This window comes from Chiloscyllium plagiosum, chromosome 2 (assembly GCF_004010195.1).
Source record: "Chiloscyllium plagiosum isolate BGI_BamShark_2017 chromosome 2, ASM401019v2, whole genome shotgun sequence".
Taxonomy (NCBI): Eukaryota; Metazoa; Chordata; class Chondrichthyes; order Orectolobiformes; family Hemiscylliidae; genus Chiloscyllium; species Chiloscyllium plagiosum.
Genome location: NC_057711.1, coordinates 137224642 through 137243032, shown reverse-complemented (window position 1 = coordinate 137243032; position 18391 = coordinate 137224642). Strand labels below are relative to the sequence as shown.

General features: G+C 41.1%; 1 protein-coding gene across 2 annotated transcripts in view; it reads left to right on the top strand.

The window, feature by feature from the left end:
• The window catches only part of LOC122564254 (methylthioadenosine phosphorylase), a 198486-nt gene extending 183248 nt beyond the window's left edge, over positions 1–15238 (top strand). For both annotated transcript variants that reach the window (XM_043718939.1, XM_043718941.1), the window contains exons 7-8: positions 10958–11080; positions 15047–15238. In XM_043718939.1, coding sequence (XP_043574874.1) covers positions 10958–11080; positions 15047–15085 — 162 coding nt within the window. In that variant the 3' untranslated portion in view covers positions 15086–15238. The remainder of the gene's footprint in view (positions 1–10957; positions 11081–15046) is intronic.
• Positions 15239–18391: the final 3153 nt, after the last annotated feature.

Here is an 18391-nt window from a genome sequence, read left to right as displayed (position 1 = left end):
AGATTAATTTTTGATTGCATTGCTAAATTAAGCTGCAACTTTAGCTAATAGTAGCTAACTCTGTACAGCCATGGATTCAAACCTATAATCTTGCAGATGTTTATAACTCAGGGCAAATTATTGAAAATTTAAATTGTTTACCTCCCTGTACGATTTTGGCCCAGCACAAAGCCTTTGCTTCAACTGTATGATCCAAGCTGTAGAAAAGATTTGTTAGAATTCAGGAGCCTATTTTCGGCATGTCTATGTATTAATGTCATGACACACCTCCAATTAGTAGCTATTTTTGATATCAATGTTATTCATTCATCACATTTTGCGTTCCAAACTGTCAACCAAAACAATAAGTGATGTAGGGTAACATTTAATATCCTCCCAAGAGGCATGTTTGGAAGTTGGGGGGAATTGTATCTTGTTTGGGATGCAATACCATTTGGGGACCCCGTTGCTCCTTGTCTCTATTCCAATCACCAACTTTTACAGATGCACCATAGAAAGCACTCTATCCAGATGCATCACAGCTTAGTACAGCAACTGCTGTGCCCAGGACCACAAGAAACCACTGAAAGTTATGAACACAGCCCAGTCCCTCACAGAAACCAACTTCCATCCATGGTCTCCATTTACACTACTTGTTGCTATGGAAAGGTAGCCAACATCATCAAAGACCCCTCCCACCCCAGTTATAATCTCTTCCAACCTCTTCCATCGAGCAGAAGATACAAAAGCTTAAGCACTCGTACTAACAGATTCAAGAACAGATTCAATGCACCTCTCAAATTTCAAATCTAATGTCAGTCTTGCTTTTGTACACCTCCTCTGCAGTCATAACTCTGTATTCCTTGCTCTGTCTAAACACCCAATGATCTGGATGTTCTAGTATGTTCTGACCTGCCCGTACTGCACGCAAAATAGAACTTTTCACTTACTTAGGTACATGTGACAACAATAAATAAGATTAAGTCTGGGGCAGAAAAACTTGTCAACAGCCTTCCCACCCCACTGCCAATTTAGGCCCTTAAGTAGGCAATGAATCTTCACTCAAATAGTGACAGGGTCTCAACATGGGTGATCTGAGAGGAGGTTGGAAGTTTCTTCATTGTCATGCACTTTGCTTGATCAAGGGACCAGGCATCAGCAAGTAGGAGGGGAGGAAATGCTGAATACCCTGTTCCATCTCCCAGCTGGCAGGAGATAGTGAGGACTGCAGATGCTGGAGAGTCCGTGTCGATAAAGTGTGGAACTGGAAAAGGCACAGCAGCTCAGGCAGCATCCGAGGAGCAGGAGAGTTGACGTTTCAGGCATGACCCTTCATCAGGAACGTAGGGTGGGGAAAAGGGGCTGAGAGATAAAACATAGGGAGTAGAGTAGGGCTGAGGGGAAAGGTAGGTGGGATGGTGACAGGTGGGTAAAGGTAGCAGGTGATTGTGATAGGTCGGTGGGAAGTGTGGAACGAATAGGTGGGAAGGAAGATGGACAGGTTGGTTAGGTCAAGAGGATGGTGCTGAGTCAGAGGGTTGGATATGAGATGGGGTGGGAAGATCTGGAAACTGGCGAGTTCAATGTTGATACTATGTGGTTGTAGACTCCTTTTTCCTGGACCTCTCCAGCATCATCTCTGATGACCGACTAACCTCAGACATATACTACAAGCCCACCGACTCCCACAGCTACCTAGGCTACACCACCTCCCACCCTACCTCCTGTAAAAATGCCATCCCTTATTCCCAATTCCAAAGCCTCTGCCACATGTTTTCCCAGGATGACCCCGTTCTTCCACGATTGCAATTTCCCTTCACATGTGGTTGACGATGCCCTCCACTTCATGCACCACTGCCCTTGAACTTCACCCCTCCCAACGCAACAAGGACAGAATCCCCTGACCCTCACCTTCCACCCCACCAACCCCTGCATACAACACTTCTTCCTCCTCCACTTCTGTAACCTCCAAACAGATCCTACACCAGAGATATATTTCCCTCCCCACCCCTATCAGCGTTCCAAAAAGATCATTTCCACCCCGATTCCCTCTTCTTGTCCACACCCCCACCAGGCCACACCCCACTCCTGGCAACCTTCCCTGCCACAGCAGGAAGTGCAAAATCTGCGCCCACACCACTCCTGTCACTTCTGTCCAAGGCCCCAAGGGATCATTCCACTTCACCTGTACCTCTACCAATGTCATCCATTGCATCCGTTGAACCCGGTGTGGTCTCCTCTATGTCGGGAGATCTGAATTGTGGAGCTGGAGTCTGAACGGGAGTCATAAGAGATGTACAGCATGGAAACAGACCCTTCGGTCCAACCCGTCCATGCCGACCAGATATCCCAACCCAATCTAGTCCCACTTCCAGCATTCGGGCCCATATCCCTCCAAACCCTTCCTATTCATATACCCATCCAGATGCCTTTTAAATGTTGTAATTGTACTAGCCTCCACCACTTCCTCTGTCAGCTCATTCCATACATGTACCATCTTCTGCATAAAAAAGTTGCCCTTTGGTCTCTTTTATATGTTTCCCCTCTCACCCTAAACCTATGCCCTCTAGTTCTGAACTCCCCTACCCCAGGGAAGAGACTTTGTCTATTTACCGTATCCACGCTCCTCATGATTTTATAAACTTCTATAAGGTCACCCCTCAGCCTCTGACGCTCCACGGAAAACAGCGCCAGTCTATTCAACCTCTCCCTATAACTCAAATCCTCCAATCCTGGCAACATCCTTGTAAATCTTTTCTGAATCTTTACAAGTTTCAGAACATCCTGCTGATAAAGAGACCAGAATTGTACACAATATTCCCATAAGTGGCCTAACCAATGTCCTGTACATCCGCAACATGACCTCCCAACTCCTGTACTCAATACTCTTGACCAATAAAGGAAAACATACCAAACGCCTTCTTCACTATCCTATCCACCTGCAACTCCACTTTCAAGGAGCTATGAACCTGCACTCCAAGGTCTCTTTGTTCAGCAACACTCCCTAGGACCTTACCATTAAGTGTATAAGTCCTGCTAAGATTTGCTTTCCCAAAATGCAGCACCTCACATTTATAATAAATTAAACTCCATCTGCCACTTCTCAACCCATTGAGCCATCTAATCAAGGACCTCTTGTAATTTGAAGTAACCTTCTTCGCTGTCACTACACCTCCAATTTTGGTGTCATCTGCAAACTTACTAACTATACCTCTTGTGCTCACAGCCAAATCATTTATTTAAATGACAAAAATTAGAGGACCCAGCACCAATCCTTCTGGCACTCCACTGGTCACAGGCCTCCAGTCTGAAAAGCCACCCTCCATCACCACCCTCTGTCTTCTACCTTCAAGCAATGTTCTGTATTCAAATGGCGAATTCTCCCTGTATTCCATGAGATCTAACCTTGCTAACCAGTCTCCCATGGGGAACCTTGTCGAGTGCCTTACTGAAGTCCATATAGATCACATCTATTGCTCTGCCCTCATGAATCCTCTTTGTTACTTCTTCAAAAAACTCAATCAAGTTTGTGAGACATGATTTCCCACGCACAAAGCCATGTTGACTATCCCTAATCAGTCCTTGCCTTTCCAAATACATGTACAACCAGTCCCTCAGGATTCCCTCCAACAACTTGTCCACCGCCAACGTCAGGCTCATGGGTACAGTTCCCTGGCTTGTCCTACCACCCTTCTTAAACAGCTGGAGTCTGAACAGGGAGCCTAAACAGAAGTCTGAGCTGGAGTCTGTGTAGGAGCCTGAACGGGAGGCTGAGCTTGAGCTTGAGCCTGAGCTGCAGACGTTGCACCAGAAAGGCAGGGGGACGGTCACCTGGATAGTTTATACCAGAAGGCGATCACACCATTCAGATTAGGTAATTCAAAGTTGGTCTGTGAGCAGCGACAGGGGGGTGTTGATGCATTAATGCCCATACTCATTCTAGAGGATTTACACTCACTTTACTTATTGTTTCCTCTTTCAGTACATGCAGAATCACGATGTGGTTTCCTATGCTGTTCTAATTTCTTTCTCCGAATTAGCTTTGCAGTCTTTCCTGTTCTTTCTATTCTGACCAATTATCTGTCCTACTGTTCATCTTTGCTTTTTCCTTGAATTGATGCTTTCCCTTCAGTTAACCACAGATGGTGTGCACTCCCTTCTGAATTTTTAATTGGAATAGGAATATATTTATTCTGAGTATTCTGGAATATCCCCTTAAATGTCTGTCACTGTGTCTCTATTGATTTGTTTCGCAGTAACCAAATTCCCTTCAGTTATCTCAGCTCCCATTGCCCACATTGCTGCCCTAATGTTTGGTTAAAGTACTGGTGTGTGACCCAATCCTTTCTCACTAAGACTGGATGATTATACTATACCCTGCGTAGTGGAAGCATTCCTTTAATACTTGCTAAGTTTCCAATTCATTCATCACACATTTCTTACCTATTGGCAGTGCTCAGGTAAAGGAGGCATCTTTTGTTTTATAATGCCAGCAATCCATTTGCATACTTGTACTATTTGCATAAACTTAATTTTGATTTTTAACATCTTTTCTTCTATTTTCCAGCTCTGTTGTCTTTTAAAGTTTACATCATTATTGCTTTATCTTCTCGGGAAGATTTGAACTAAAAAATCCAACAATGTCAATCTTTCCTATCGTTAGTTGATTTCTTTACCTTCACAGAAATTATTTCTGAAAAAGTTAAAAGGCAAACAGACAGGAAAACAAAAGGTCAAATTAAGTTTTAAAGGAAAGTGGACACAGAATCATAGAGATGTGCAGCTTGGAAACAGATCCTTTGGCCCAACTCGTCGATGCAGACCAGATATCCAAAATTAATCTAGTCCCATTTGCCAGCATTTGGCCCATATCCTTCGAAACCCTTCCCATACATGTACCTATCGAGATGCCTTTTAAATGTTGTAATTGTACCAGCCTCCACCACCTCCTCTGGCAGCTCTTTCTATACATGCATCACCCTCTGTGTGAAAATATTGCCCCGTAGGTCCCTTTTAAGTCTTTCGCCTCTCACCTTAAACGAATGCTGTCCAGTTTTGGACTCCCCTACCTTGGGGAACAGTCCTTTGCTGTTCACCCTATTCATGCCCCTCATAATTTTATAAACTTCTATAAAGGTCACCCCTCAGCCTCCGACGCTGTAGGGAAATTAGCCCCAGCCTATTCAGCCTCTTCCTCTAGTTCAAACCCCCCCCAATCCTGTTAATAATCATCTGGATGTTTGCTTAGAAAAGCTGTTTTTTTTAGTACGTAAATGAACTCAGTTTTGTTTCAGTGATTCATATATGACCTCTAACTATTATACCAGAAAGTAACATAGAACAACAAAGAAAGCCAACCTCTAATTGCTAATCTCCATCTTGATTAAATGAGCATGTGTACTTTTTTTAACATGTGTTGCCTGTACTTCTGCCTACTGTCTTACACTGCTATGAATATTTTACACAGTTTGAGAGTGCTCAGAAATGGTACCAATAACATGCAGAACTTAGCATTCATAGAAAGACAGTAATCAGTTACTGGGAGACTTCATTGGTTCTCTTAGGTTGGTGGGAACAGTTGGTGAGAAGCTGTTAGTCTGCTGATATTAAGCTTGATTGGATGGACCAGCTGTTGTTATCAGTATATATCTATTACGTATAAATGGAAACAAGCCCCAGGTATTGTAACACTCATGTGAAAAACCATGACAACACATGCGATTTGTATGAACTATTGATCATTTATTGCTACAACTCTCAATCGAGTGTGACGTTTTTACTACCAGGGACGGATACAAATTTGTGAGGGCTCTTGTGGGGTGCAGTGCAAGTCTACCAAACTCTGTGCCCAAAGGCCTGGGTTCAAGGCCCATCAGCTCCTGACAATGTAATATAACAGATCTGAATGGCTTGACTCAAAAGATCTTGCCTGTCCTCGGATGCTGCCTGAATTGCTGTGCTCTTCCAGCACCACTGATCCAGAATCTGGTTTCCAGCATCTGCAGTCATTGTTTTTACCTCAAAATATCTGTAGTTTGTTTTTTGTCTGCGGCTATTTTGGATACCTACGGCTAATTTCTTTTCTACCGAATACTGTGAAATTCCCGGCTGCATTATCATCATTGCAATAATAAGAATAAAATCTAGCTGTAGCACCACAGCCACCCATGTGAAACAAAATCCATGGGCTGATTCTTGCCAAGAGTAAATGTCATTTTGGAGGACTACCAGAGAGAGGGAGAGTTGACTAACATCCGCTGCTGATTTTGAATGTGTTCTTCACAATGGGCACAATATCATTCTCGTGTCAAGGGTCCCAGTGATGGGACCGGAGGATGCAGTGTGGAGTTCACTGTGTGCAGTTGTTGGTGTCCAGCCAATTAGATAAAAGCAGATAGTTCTGAAGCTTGCAAACACAAGCTGGTTGAGCACAATAGGCTGTCTGCCCCATGTGAATGGTCAATAAGGCATATGGTTTGATAGGGTCTCCTGGGGCTTTGGGATCTACAACCAGTAGATAGCTGTTCATTATATGTTGAATCCAAAAAACACATGAATAGCTTTGTCATTGTGTCTTCTTTCAGTAATGTTTACATTCTATACAACTAAATTCTCATATTAAAAGTAGGATCCCACTGCTTGCTTTCAGGAAGTGGAACACGCCCATAATCTGCTGCCAATTAAGCAACAACCTCCATTCCACTGTTGCAAGGTGTATGGTTTGCCTTCTTATTAAAGATGCTCCTCTCCTCATAGCATCACAAGATTTCACCACATTGGCGCATTTATGCATACTTAGATTTCTTTTTATTCATGATACAGAATTCAGAATAATAATAGCATTGGTAGCATGGTATTTTATATTTAATAGGGGAAAGAATCATTGAATCCCTACAGGGTGGGACCATTTGGCCCATCGAGTTCATGCTGACCCTCCAAAGACCATCTCACTCAGACCTACCCCATAACCCTGCATTTCCCATGGCTAACATACCTAGCCTGCATACCCCTGGGCATGATGGGCAATTTAACATGGCCAATCCACCTAACCAACACATCTTTGGACTGTGGGAGGTAACCTGTGCTCCTGGAGGAAGCCCACGCAGATAGAGGGAAAATGTGCAAATCCCACACAGCCACCCAAGGATGGAAATCAACCTGGGTCCCTGGTGCTCTGAAGTAGCAGTGCTAACCACTGAGCCACCATATCACCCCAAAGAGCACAGATGCCATCAAGCCATTTTTTATAATTAATAAAAACATCCATCCCCTTTTCATTTTTCTTAAGTGAAATGTTACATTCGTGCAACAAAGGTTGGGCTAGCCTTTTTTTTAAAAGTCTAAGTCAAGCATGTTCCCTCCATTATTTCCTACTTCCAAGGGGATGAAATATGGGGAGGGGGTGAGTGGTGATTGTAGTCTCTGCCACCACTCAGTGAGCAGAGAGAAAATGACACATGACAGTCATTGGGCAATGTGAGGAAACTACAGGAGTGAGCAGGGAGATAAGCCATGTAGGTCAGAAAGAAGGTTGGGAAGGACCTAAAGAAAAGACGCCAATTTTAACATCAAATATGAGAGGACAGGAAGCTAGTAAAACCTGGAAATATCAGAGTTCTTCTATGAATGTAGCTTACTTTATGACTGGGCTTTTTCAGTCAGGTTCCTGCAAGTATCAGAGGCCATTTTAAGCATCTGTGGGCATCCTCCTGGCAGCAGACTGGGCAGCTCAGTACTCCAGGCAGGGCTGCAGGCATTCCCGGATTGGTTGGGTTCACCAGTGGTGAAGCTGCACTGAGAGAGTTGGCCTGGTTGCAAAATCCATTTTGGGATTTTAATGGAACAGTCGCGCCTCCATGTTAAAGAACTCTTTCCCCTTAACTTACCTCTATTTCAACCTCCCCCACTCCGCTCCTTTCAAACCTGACAGGCTTTGACACCTCCAGTCCTTAAATGGCTGGTGAGCCTGTCTGCAGGCAACCGGGGCACCCAGTAACAATGACAATCACCATGCTCTTGTGATGCAATAGTGGAGCCCTTGTTTATGAACCAGGAAACCTAGGTTCAAGTCCCACCTACTCCACTGTGTATAGTAACATCTTCGAACAGGTTGATTAGAAAATATATCAAAATGACAGTTACCTGACTCCCACCCTCTGTTTCCATCACTGGAGGGCAAATCCAGCTGCTTTTATCAAAGTTAAAAATCACACAACACCAATTTATAGTCTAACAGGTTTATTTGGAAGTACTAGCTTTCAGAGAGCTGTTCCTTCAGGTAGCTCCACAGCTACCAAATAAACCTATTAAATAATCCTTCATAATTACACAACATCAGGTTATAGTCCAACAGGTTTATTTGGTAGCTGTGGAGCTACCTGACGAAGGGGCAGTGCTCTGAAAGCTAGTACTTCCAAATAAACCTGTTGGACTATAACCTGGTGTTGTGATTTTTAACTTTGTCCACCCCAATTCAACACCGGCTCCTCCACATCATGGCCTTTTGTCAAAAGCGTAGCTGATGTTACCGAATTAGATTCTCTTTTAATTCAAATTTATTTTGTTTTTTTTTAGCTTTCAAAAAAAAGTTAAATGTCAGACAAACTGGGCATTTACGTAGCACCTCAGGATGCCTTTTGAAAAATGAAGGGTACGTGGGGGGGGAATTCACATAGAGGTCCTTAGAATTATGCAATTTTGATCCAGTTCAAACAGCGAAAGGGTTTCTTCTTGTGGGAAAGAGCATTGCTAGAACATTACATCAACATAAACAGTCATCAAGAAAGCCAAGGGAATTCGGGAGGAACAGAAGGTAGTAAGAATATGGAACTCAGCACAATACAGTGATTGAAGGAAACAGTCCTGTTGCATTTAGGGAGAAGCTAGTTGAGCATTTGAGGGAGAAGGGAACAGCTGGTTATGATAGATTTTTGATGAGGAAAAGTATAAAGAGGCTCAAGTGAGGTATAAATACCCCCATGAACTGATAGGACCCGTTTTTATGCTACAGATGCTATTCAATCTTATATTTTGATCCTTCATAATCAACTAATTATCTTTTCATTGAATCCCTACAGTGGGGAAGTAGGCCATTTGGCCCATCGAGTCCTCACTGACCTATAGAGTGACCCACCCTCCTACCCTATCCCTGTAACCCTGAATTTCCAATGGCTAACCAATCTAGCCGACACATCCTTGGACACTATGAGCAATTTTGCATGGCTAATCCACCTAATCTTGGATTGTGTTGAAGCATTGTTGTTTAAATAAGCAAACATTGGCAATAATTTTCAGACAGCAAAGTCTTACAAATAGCTAATCCATCTGACCATTTAATGTGGTTAAGTAGGATTGTTTTGGAGAGGACTATTCACCCAGACTGAGAGAATTGGATTTATCAGATTCTACTTGGATTACTGCAACAGGCTACTTTATTTTAATATCTCACTTGAAAGTCATGTCTGTCTGCTAGCGAAAGACTAGGTTATCATTGCATCAAAGTATCTGTCTGTGTTATGAGTCCAAATTCAGAAGTGCCATTTGAGCTGCCACCCTTCTGGGCTAGAAACTAACAAAGCAATTTGAGAAAGTTAAGCTATTCTCAACATTGTACCAGGTGTGGAGCTCAGCTGGCAATTATATGTTTAAGATTAGCTATCACTGATTATTGCATCAACTAAGCTAAGAACTAATGGCTGGAGCATCAGCATTGTCCTGGGATATGGTGAATCCTGAAATGTTATGAACCCAATAAATCTGTGCTGTCAAGTGTTATGATGTTGATATCATTATGGAAATGTCACTAACCTACAATACGCAGTCGATTTGCATTATTAAGGATCACGTATGGTCATAGGAATTAATGTTAGGGGAATGGGTTTGGACCAATTTCGTTTGTGAATTTTACATAGAAATCTTAAACTACTTCAACAAAATGTTTGCAATTTTGTCTCTCAAAACATGGCAGATAAATTTCAATGCAGAAAAATATGACATAATGCATTTTGGTAGTGGAAACACAGAGGCAATACTGGCTCAATGGTACAAATTTGAGGCAAGTGCAGGAGGAGAGGGACCTCCGGGTTCAAGTCCATAATTCTCTGGCCATGAAATTGAAACACTTGTTAAGAAGGTTTCCAGATCTTTTGGCTTATAAATAGAGGCATAGGGTATAAAAGCAAGGAAGTGATGCTGTACCTCTACAAATCATTGGTTAGAACACATTTGGAATATTGTGTTCAGTCCTGGACTCCTTATTTAAGGAAGGATGTTAAAGCTTTGGAGACGGTGCGAAGGAGATTTACTAGAATTATACCAGGAATAAATTTATTTTAGATACAAGGAAAGATTAGATGAACAGGGCTTGGTCTCTTTTGAGCAGAATAGATTAAGGGGTGACCTTATTGAGGTGTTGAAAATTATAGACGACTTTGACAGGGTAAGGAAGGATATTCTTCTTCCACTAGTTGGTATGTCAGTAACAAGGGGTTGCAATCTCAAGATTGTCAGCAAGAACGTTAGGAATGAGATGAGGAAAAATTTCTTTACTTTGAGAGTTGTTAGGATTTGATAGGTGCTGCCTAGGAGAGTGTTGGAGTGACAGACACGCTCAGGTAAAAGCAATGACTGCAGATGCTGGAAACCAGATTCTGATTAGAGTGGTGCTGGAAAAGCACGACAGTTGAGGCAGCATTCGCGAAGCAGGAAAATCGATGTTTCAGGCAAAAGCCCTTCATCAGGAATGGAGGGCTCTTTTTGCCCAATACATTGATTTTCCTGCTCCTCGGATGCTGCCTGAACTGTTGAGCTTCTCCAGCACCACTCTAATTCAGGACAGACACATTCAGCCAAATGGCTGCCTTTTTACTGTAAAATTCAATTATTCTTTCCTAACGTGGAAAGGAACTGACATGGAGATGAATGTGTAGGTATTTCCTATTAAGAAAACTGATACATATTTACCTCATTAAACCTGCAGGTCTCTGTGGAAAAGGTCCTCAAAATAATGAAGGAGAATGCAAACAAAGCTTTAAGTATTATGCTCACTGCAATTCCACAGATTGCATCCATGGATTGGTCTGACACCGTCAAATGTTTGAGAGTAAGTTATGGAAATACAACATAATCGTGTCAGTGCAGACACCCGAGCATCTCGTCTTTGGTTATTCTGGCTGCATGTAAATCAAATCCTCAGCTGGGAGGCAAGTGACCACCATCTTGGCCTTGTATGAATAAAAAAAAACAGAGCCAATACAGAAAATTTGCTTCACTGTAATTGGCAAATTGTGTAAGTTATTAACATTGTTGCTCTAGAACACAAAATTGTGGATTTGAGTCTATGCTGTAATCCAATTTTATCAGCAATTCAGAGGTATGGAGAGTTATTTTCCAACCACCCTTCTAAAATAGTCAGAAAATTGCCTATCAGAATGTCAATAAGTTTTGACTTATGAGACTCCCTTGCAAACAGCCAAAGTTGGAATATCCCTCCCACTTCTTACTTCAAGCATTCTTTGTTTTCATTTTAAATTTTCAGTGTGCAAAATTTTATAAACCAACAGACAGGCAACCAAGTACAAACTTGGGGACTTTTCCTGATGATTGAAATTAATTACTCATTTTAGAACTTGCACAAATGCCCTAATTCCTTTCTCGTATTTCCTTTTGTCCAGCAGGAAAAAAAAATTAAATGCTTTTGATAGAGCAGTCTGTGCCCTTGTGTGTACAAACATACAATGTAGGGGAAGTCCATCAGTAAAGGCTTGGAAAGTACAGAGTGCCTAAAATATCAATTTATCTGTTCTCTACAATGTGTTGCAACCACATGGCTCCGTGTAACATATTTTACAAACAAATTGCAAAACTTGTTAATATTTAAAATCGGTGTGTTTGGTTATGCCCAAGAAGAATGAGATGTCCAAAAACTTACGCTTGGAAAGGAATGAAGGCAACACCTGATTGTTTTTGCTCAGTAAGATGTTGTACATGTTCTCAGATATTAACCATTTACCATCCAAGACAAAGCATCCTGTTTGATTTGCACCACATCCACAAAAAATCCACTCTGTTCGACATTCAGCAGCAACATCTAAAAGATGGATTGCAGAAATTCATCCTAAGGCAGCACCTTCCAAACGCACAATTATTTCCATCTTGAAGGGCAAGTGTGACAGATACATGGAAATACTACCAACCCGCAAGTTGCCATCAAAGGAAAGATGAAATTTTATATGTAATTTTCCTCCTGTGTTTTGAATATTTCTCCACTGAAGTATTTCTGCAGTGTGTCACTGCTTCTAATAGAACAAGGTCAGAAGCACACAGCAGCAGCTTATGTGAAATCTCAAGCTTTCAGAGTGTTGCTCCTTCAGGAGACCTCACCTAATGAAGGGGCAGCGCTCTGAAAGCTTGTGATTTCAAATGAACCTGTTAGGCTATAACCTGGTGTCGTGTAGCTTTTGACCTTGCCCACCCCAGTTCCAACATTGGCACCTCCACATCAGATCTAATAGAACTAGGCAAATTTGCATCAACTCAGCAGGGTAGTCAGCACACAATCTCTACCTGCGTGAAGGTCTTCAATCATGTGAGGAATGGTATGCATGCTGCACAGGTAATTTAGAAGTGGAATTAGGTGAATAAGTTTCTTCTCCATAAGTGTGACACTTAGCCTTTACCAGAGTGATAAAGCATGCATCCAACAAAGGTAACAGAAAGTTAATCCATTGATCACCAGGAGTTACTTGTGCAAATCTACACATTTTAATAGAATTTTTTGGAGGGTTAAACCTTCAGTAACTGCTGGTGGTGAATGGTCTAGGCAAATTTGTCCTGCAGCAATTAGTTTTTCTATTTCCCACACAAAGTATTTCTGTTGCCTTTTTGAATTAGATTATGGATTTAATTTCAAAGTATGGGAAATTCTGTGCCATCAACACATGCACTGAAACCCATTGGGTCTGCCAAAACAAATTTTCCACAGGCCTCATTCAGTCAGAAACAAAGGTTGGATTTGAACTTCAGTCTCTGAAGTCAAAAGACAGATTGCAGAGTACTTTAGCACCCAATTTATATTTTAAAAAGTTTTAAAATCTTTGGGGATCAGAGAGCATTTCTTCATGCATCAATGACAGATACAGATATCTTTGATCACCTCAATCTACTTCCATCTATGGAAAAGTCTCCCTCCCAATTTGCTTACAAATGCAATCAAAATAGTAATTGTCTAGCCTTTGACTCTATTCACCAAAAAGCTGCAGATATTAATCTTCTCAGACACATCCTCATCTCCACCTTGTAAACCCTAGTCCCAATTAAACACATTAATCTCCTTCATTTTGCCCATTCAACCATTTCTAGTCCCTTAAGTTCAATGGATGCAGACTTGAACAAATATTACGGATCATCTTACCTGTTCATTGCCAGACCTATGTTTAGTCCTACTCTCAATTGCCACTATTCCAGGATCATCTGCAAAGCAAAGGTAACCTTGAATTCTTTTCTGTTTTCCAAAAAAAGCTGAGACGACATTGGGTGGGTTGGCCTCACCCTGCTCCTCCTCATGCTCAACTTGTGCAGAAACAACTTATTTGAAACTGCCATGGTGGACTTCCCATTGCCATCATTCCCACTTGCTGCCTCATGCACAAAGCTGTCTGGAGCATTTGGTTTATACTCCTTCTTATGGACAGTCTCAATAACATGAGAGATCAGCTGCCATCAGTAGTTGTTTTTTATGATCCTAATTTCCCCCCAATCCATTGACTTGAACTTGGCCATGATATTGGGGAGCAAATGTGTCAGCTTATAGTCCTAGTCATAGACTCTTACAGCATGGAAACAGACCCTCCAGTCAAGCCGAACTTAAAGACCAGCAATGTTAGGGTGTATGGGACAGTTGCCTTTGATTGTCCCTTTCTCCTGCAGATACATTTTGTCCACTTTCTTGATCTGTGCCTTAACAACGCTAGAGATTATCCAAGCAGCTTTTTGCCCTCATTTTCTGTGTGGCTATTGTCTTAACATTTGCAAAGCAACATGGCTTAGACTTTCCTAAGAAACAGTAGCTTTTCATTGCTAGCCACGTTTGCACAGACCGCAGTAGTGACCTGTTTTTTTTTTGCTTCGCTTTCCACTTATACACAATCGCAGAGTTAATATGACTCAGAAAGAGACCATTCTGTCTATTATACCTGCTCCAGTTCTATTCCCTGGTGCCAATCTGTTACCCTTTCCCCACATCAGTGCACACAATTTCTATCCAAACAACCATCTGGTGCTGTCTTGATTGCTTCAATTGAACTTGCATCGCCACATTTCCAGGCAGTGCACACCATTCCCTAACCACTCACTAACTGAAATTCCTTCAATTTTATTTTCATTTATTTAGACTGTATTTATATTTCAAAGCAAAGAATTAAATATATATTTAAAAGCTTAAAGTTTTGAACCTCTTCCTGTCCAGATCCACTCTATCTCTGACTTGCCTTTGATGACAACCCCGTTGTTCTTTCCCACCAGGTCTCCTCATGAAAAGACCTTCCTGTTTGATTCTGATTATATCATGGGGAAGCTGATAGATATACATTAGAAAGAACCTCACAAGCTGTTCGTACTCCCTGAACAACTGAGAGACTTAAAATATGAAGATGTAAATTCCTGCCACTTCCATGATAACTAATTCACATTGGAAAATACTGACTTCGGCTTCCATTGTTAAAATTACCCCACTGCCTTCGTTGCTCAAATAAGAAGGCTAGAAACAATGATATAATATTCCCCAGACAATAACCCAGGGTAGCAATTAGCAGCAGTGTTAAGATGGCTGTCCTTCCTCAGGATATAAAGTATGGGTGAGATGTTAGAGATGAAAGTTTTCAACATCAGGTTAGTCATACATTACACATTTGCTGTTCATGAAAATTACACATTGCTGCTTTCAGTCTGATATCTTCATTTCCTGCCCTAGCTAAAATTTCAATTATGTTTATTGTTACTGCAAAGCGTAATCTTATTCTAAGTCAACTCAAAGGAACGTGTTTTAAAGATGCTTATCTTTGATTTTCAGATCAGTCAGGAAGGTTCAGTTATGTTACCAAAGCATTGAAACTTAAGAGATTTGAAGATGTTTCAACTCGTGAAGACAATTTGTGTTCCAGCTGATGACAGTGATTGCATTTGTTGTCTGTTCCCAGTGTGTTACTGTCAGTGTACATACAACATCAATAAAAATTCAAGAATTGTTGGTTCAACTTTTAAACCGACTTACATCAATTTTTGTCTGCTACCCGCATGCCCAGTGTATTCCTTTTTTAAATTGTTTTCTACAGAAGTTTTCTATCATCTGTTCATGTCATCCACCACAGGGTCCAATAATTCAGATCACTGGTTTCAATAAATTCTTTTCCCAATAAGTTACCTCAACCTCTGTCTTTCACATATGGGGTCAGATGAAGATCATTGACAACTTTTAAAAATATCACATCAGATCAGTGAAAGCAAGTATTGTCTAACTGAAAGCTAATTTGTGCTTGAAAATTGATTGTCCATCAATAAGACGTTTGTCAAATAATCTTGGCCACGAACATGGGGCAGAAGGCCAACAAATTTGGAAGAAGCTAAACAAGCACTACGTTAGGCTTCTGACCACTTGTAGCTGTCAAGACTCCTTCATAGAGAGGCAGTCTCTGGTGCCTTAACTGTTCAGACAGACTTCCTCCCTCTGGAAGCTCTAGAAGTGACAAGGGATACAAGTTAAAGACATGGTCGGTGCCTCCAGTGTGGACCTTCATTGTAGAAATAGTTGCCAGGCCCTGACCCTTGTGCATTCCATTCGCTGTGCTTCTGCTGTCATCCCTTCTGCAACCCCACAACTACACTAGGCTTCCCCTAGTGCTCACTTCTCACGTGCATTGAGTGTATTATCTCTTGCCACTTTCCCCAAGAACAGTGTGATTCCATCACCAAACACAACTACTCTCGAGCAGAGGTCCCATTGGCCCTCCCAACTGGACGAAAAGATTAAGTGGTCGTATTTAGACAAAGTAAAGTGGAGTTATCTCGAATGTCTTAACTAATATTTATCCCTCAATCATTGTAACAAAAATGTATTATCTAGCCATTATCATATTGTTGGTCTTGAGAGCTTGCTATGCACAAATTGGCTGCTATATTTCCAACATGTAACAATGACTACAGTTCAAATATATTTAGCTGCTTTGAGATATCAAGTGGCCATAAATGTAACTCTGTATAAATGTGACTGTAGTCCCTAAGCAATGTGCTTGAATCTTAACTGCTTTCTGGAAAGTTAATAGATGGGAAATAAGTGCTGAACTAATCAGCCCACATCCCATGAACAACTTATTTTAAAAACTCACTTGCTTCTGCAAACGCCACAATCCATGCAGTCCATCACGCTAACTTAAATTTAAGCACTAAAACATTGATTTAAAATTGTTAAGTAATTATTGCCTCAAACTCTCATGAGTGGTGATGATTAGAAGCAAAAAGCAGCATTTCCTTCCAACCAGGCACCAAATTAACCCTTCCATCAGATTCCCAACTCCATTCTTTGTTGAAGACACAACCTTCACTTTAACCTCTCGGTAATTCTGTATAGTCTTTTTTTAGAGCCGCTCACAAGTTACTTTTGCTGACTCAGCTTTCTCCAGCAACAATTAATAGTCCTGTAGTGCTCCTTCTACTTACTTACTTGACAATTAACTGCCACTCGTAGGCGGATTATCTAAAGCGCTGACTTAGTTTTTTTTCTACAGTTTTCAAAGCTCTAAAAAAAATTGTTTGAAAAGAAGTCCATTAAATTTCAGTTCAACTGAACTCCCCCATTTCAGCGAATCCCCATTTGCACCAACTTTCCAAGTTTTGCAACTCTGAAGTAACAAATTCTAACTTGCTAAAGTCCCCTGTGGGACACAGTAAAACAAGCAACAAATGGTTAACAGAACGTCATAGCACAGAAACCAAAACAAAATAATCGTCTGGGTTGATGGCACATCGCAGCTCCTATGGAGCCCCTCCATCATTGAATCATAGAGTCTCACAGCACGGAAACAGACCCTTTGGTCCAACAAGTTCATGCCAAACATAATCCCAAAATAAACCATCATATTGGGGAACTGCAACCTAACTTTTGCACTCTGTTAAGTACTTCCTTAAGAATGTGCTCTGTTTATATGCTGTGGCAATACTATGGCTTGAAGTGGTGTGTTTTGTCCTGGTTGTTTTTGTGAAGAAAGGTTGAGACAAAGGTATGAAGTTGTCAGCTCAAAGCCAGTGAAGTAAACAGCTTGTGAGGCTTTTTTTTTAAGTTGGCACAACCGAAGCAGTCTGAATGGATGGGGCTCAAGCTCCCACAGAACTAGGATTTTTAGTTTTAGCTTTCAGCAGTTGCTGGGATCTTGAAGCTGGACATGGAAGTTCTTATTCCTCTCTCTCTTACAGCTAACAATTGGGGTTTTGTTCCTGCTGCTAGAATTGCATGTAAGACAATCTATTTTACTGAATTTGCCTTTGCTAAAACTGTGTCCATGGGATATTACTATATCGGAACAGTTAATTAGTAGTAGTTTATCTATATATTATTTGGTAAGCATTTTGATAGAGTTACAGTTAAGCCAATTCTTTTCTTTTTTATTTTGTCTCTATTTTAACTGTAGTATAGAAATAGTTTGCTTTGCTTAATGCCAAGTAGTTTGACCAATGAAATTGCATCTGGAATGCACTGCCTTACACTTACCTTTAAAATAAGAAAATGTTAGGCTCTAGGCTGTCTCCTTAAAATATTTTGAGGGGGTTTGGTCTGGTCCATAACAATTCGCCAATCACTCTGTGCCAACAACCCCTTTTGTGTCAAACTTTATCCTTTTCAATCTCTGCTGCTTTCCACCCTATTACACCCTATCTTTGCCACTGTACTTACTCTCTGCATTTCTTGCTTTTTCAGCTCTGTTTCAATCGCCAGAGAAGCTGCTTGATTGCTGCACGCTTCAGCATTTTCTATTTCAGATTTCCAGTATCTATGGTATTTTGTGTTTGTCAGAACATTGAAGAACACAATCAAACCAGTAGAATGTAAGTCTGACGAAATTGTGGTCAAGCTGCACAACATTCTGATCAGACCACAGTTTAGTAATGAGTCAAATTCTGGTAAAGAGTAGCCACTTTGCTGTTCTTGCACTAACATGGGTTCAATTCTAAAATACGTTTTCGTATATACACCTATTCCAGCAAGGACTCTAATGTTCATAAGTAGGACTGCATATTTAGTTTTGAGAATATTTTCCAGAAACTTTTCATGGGTTCGTTTTATATCTTGTGAAAGCGGATAAAGGTTGGGAAAAGGAAAGAAATAATAGATACACTTGATAGACATTGAAGAAAAGAATTATCA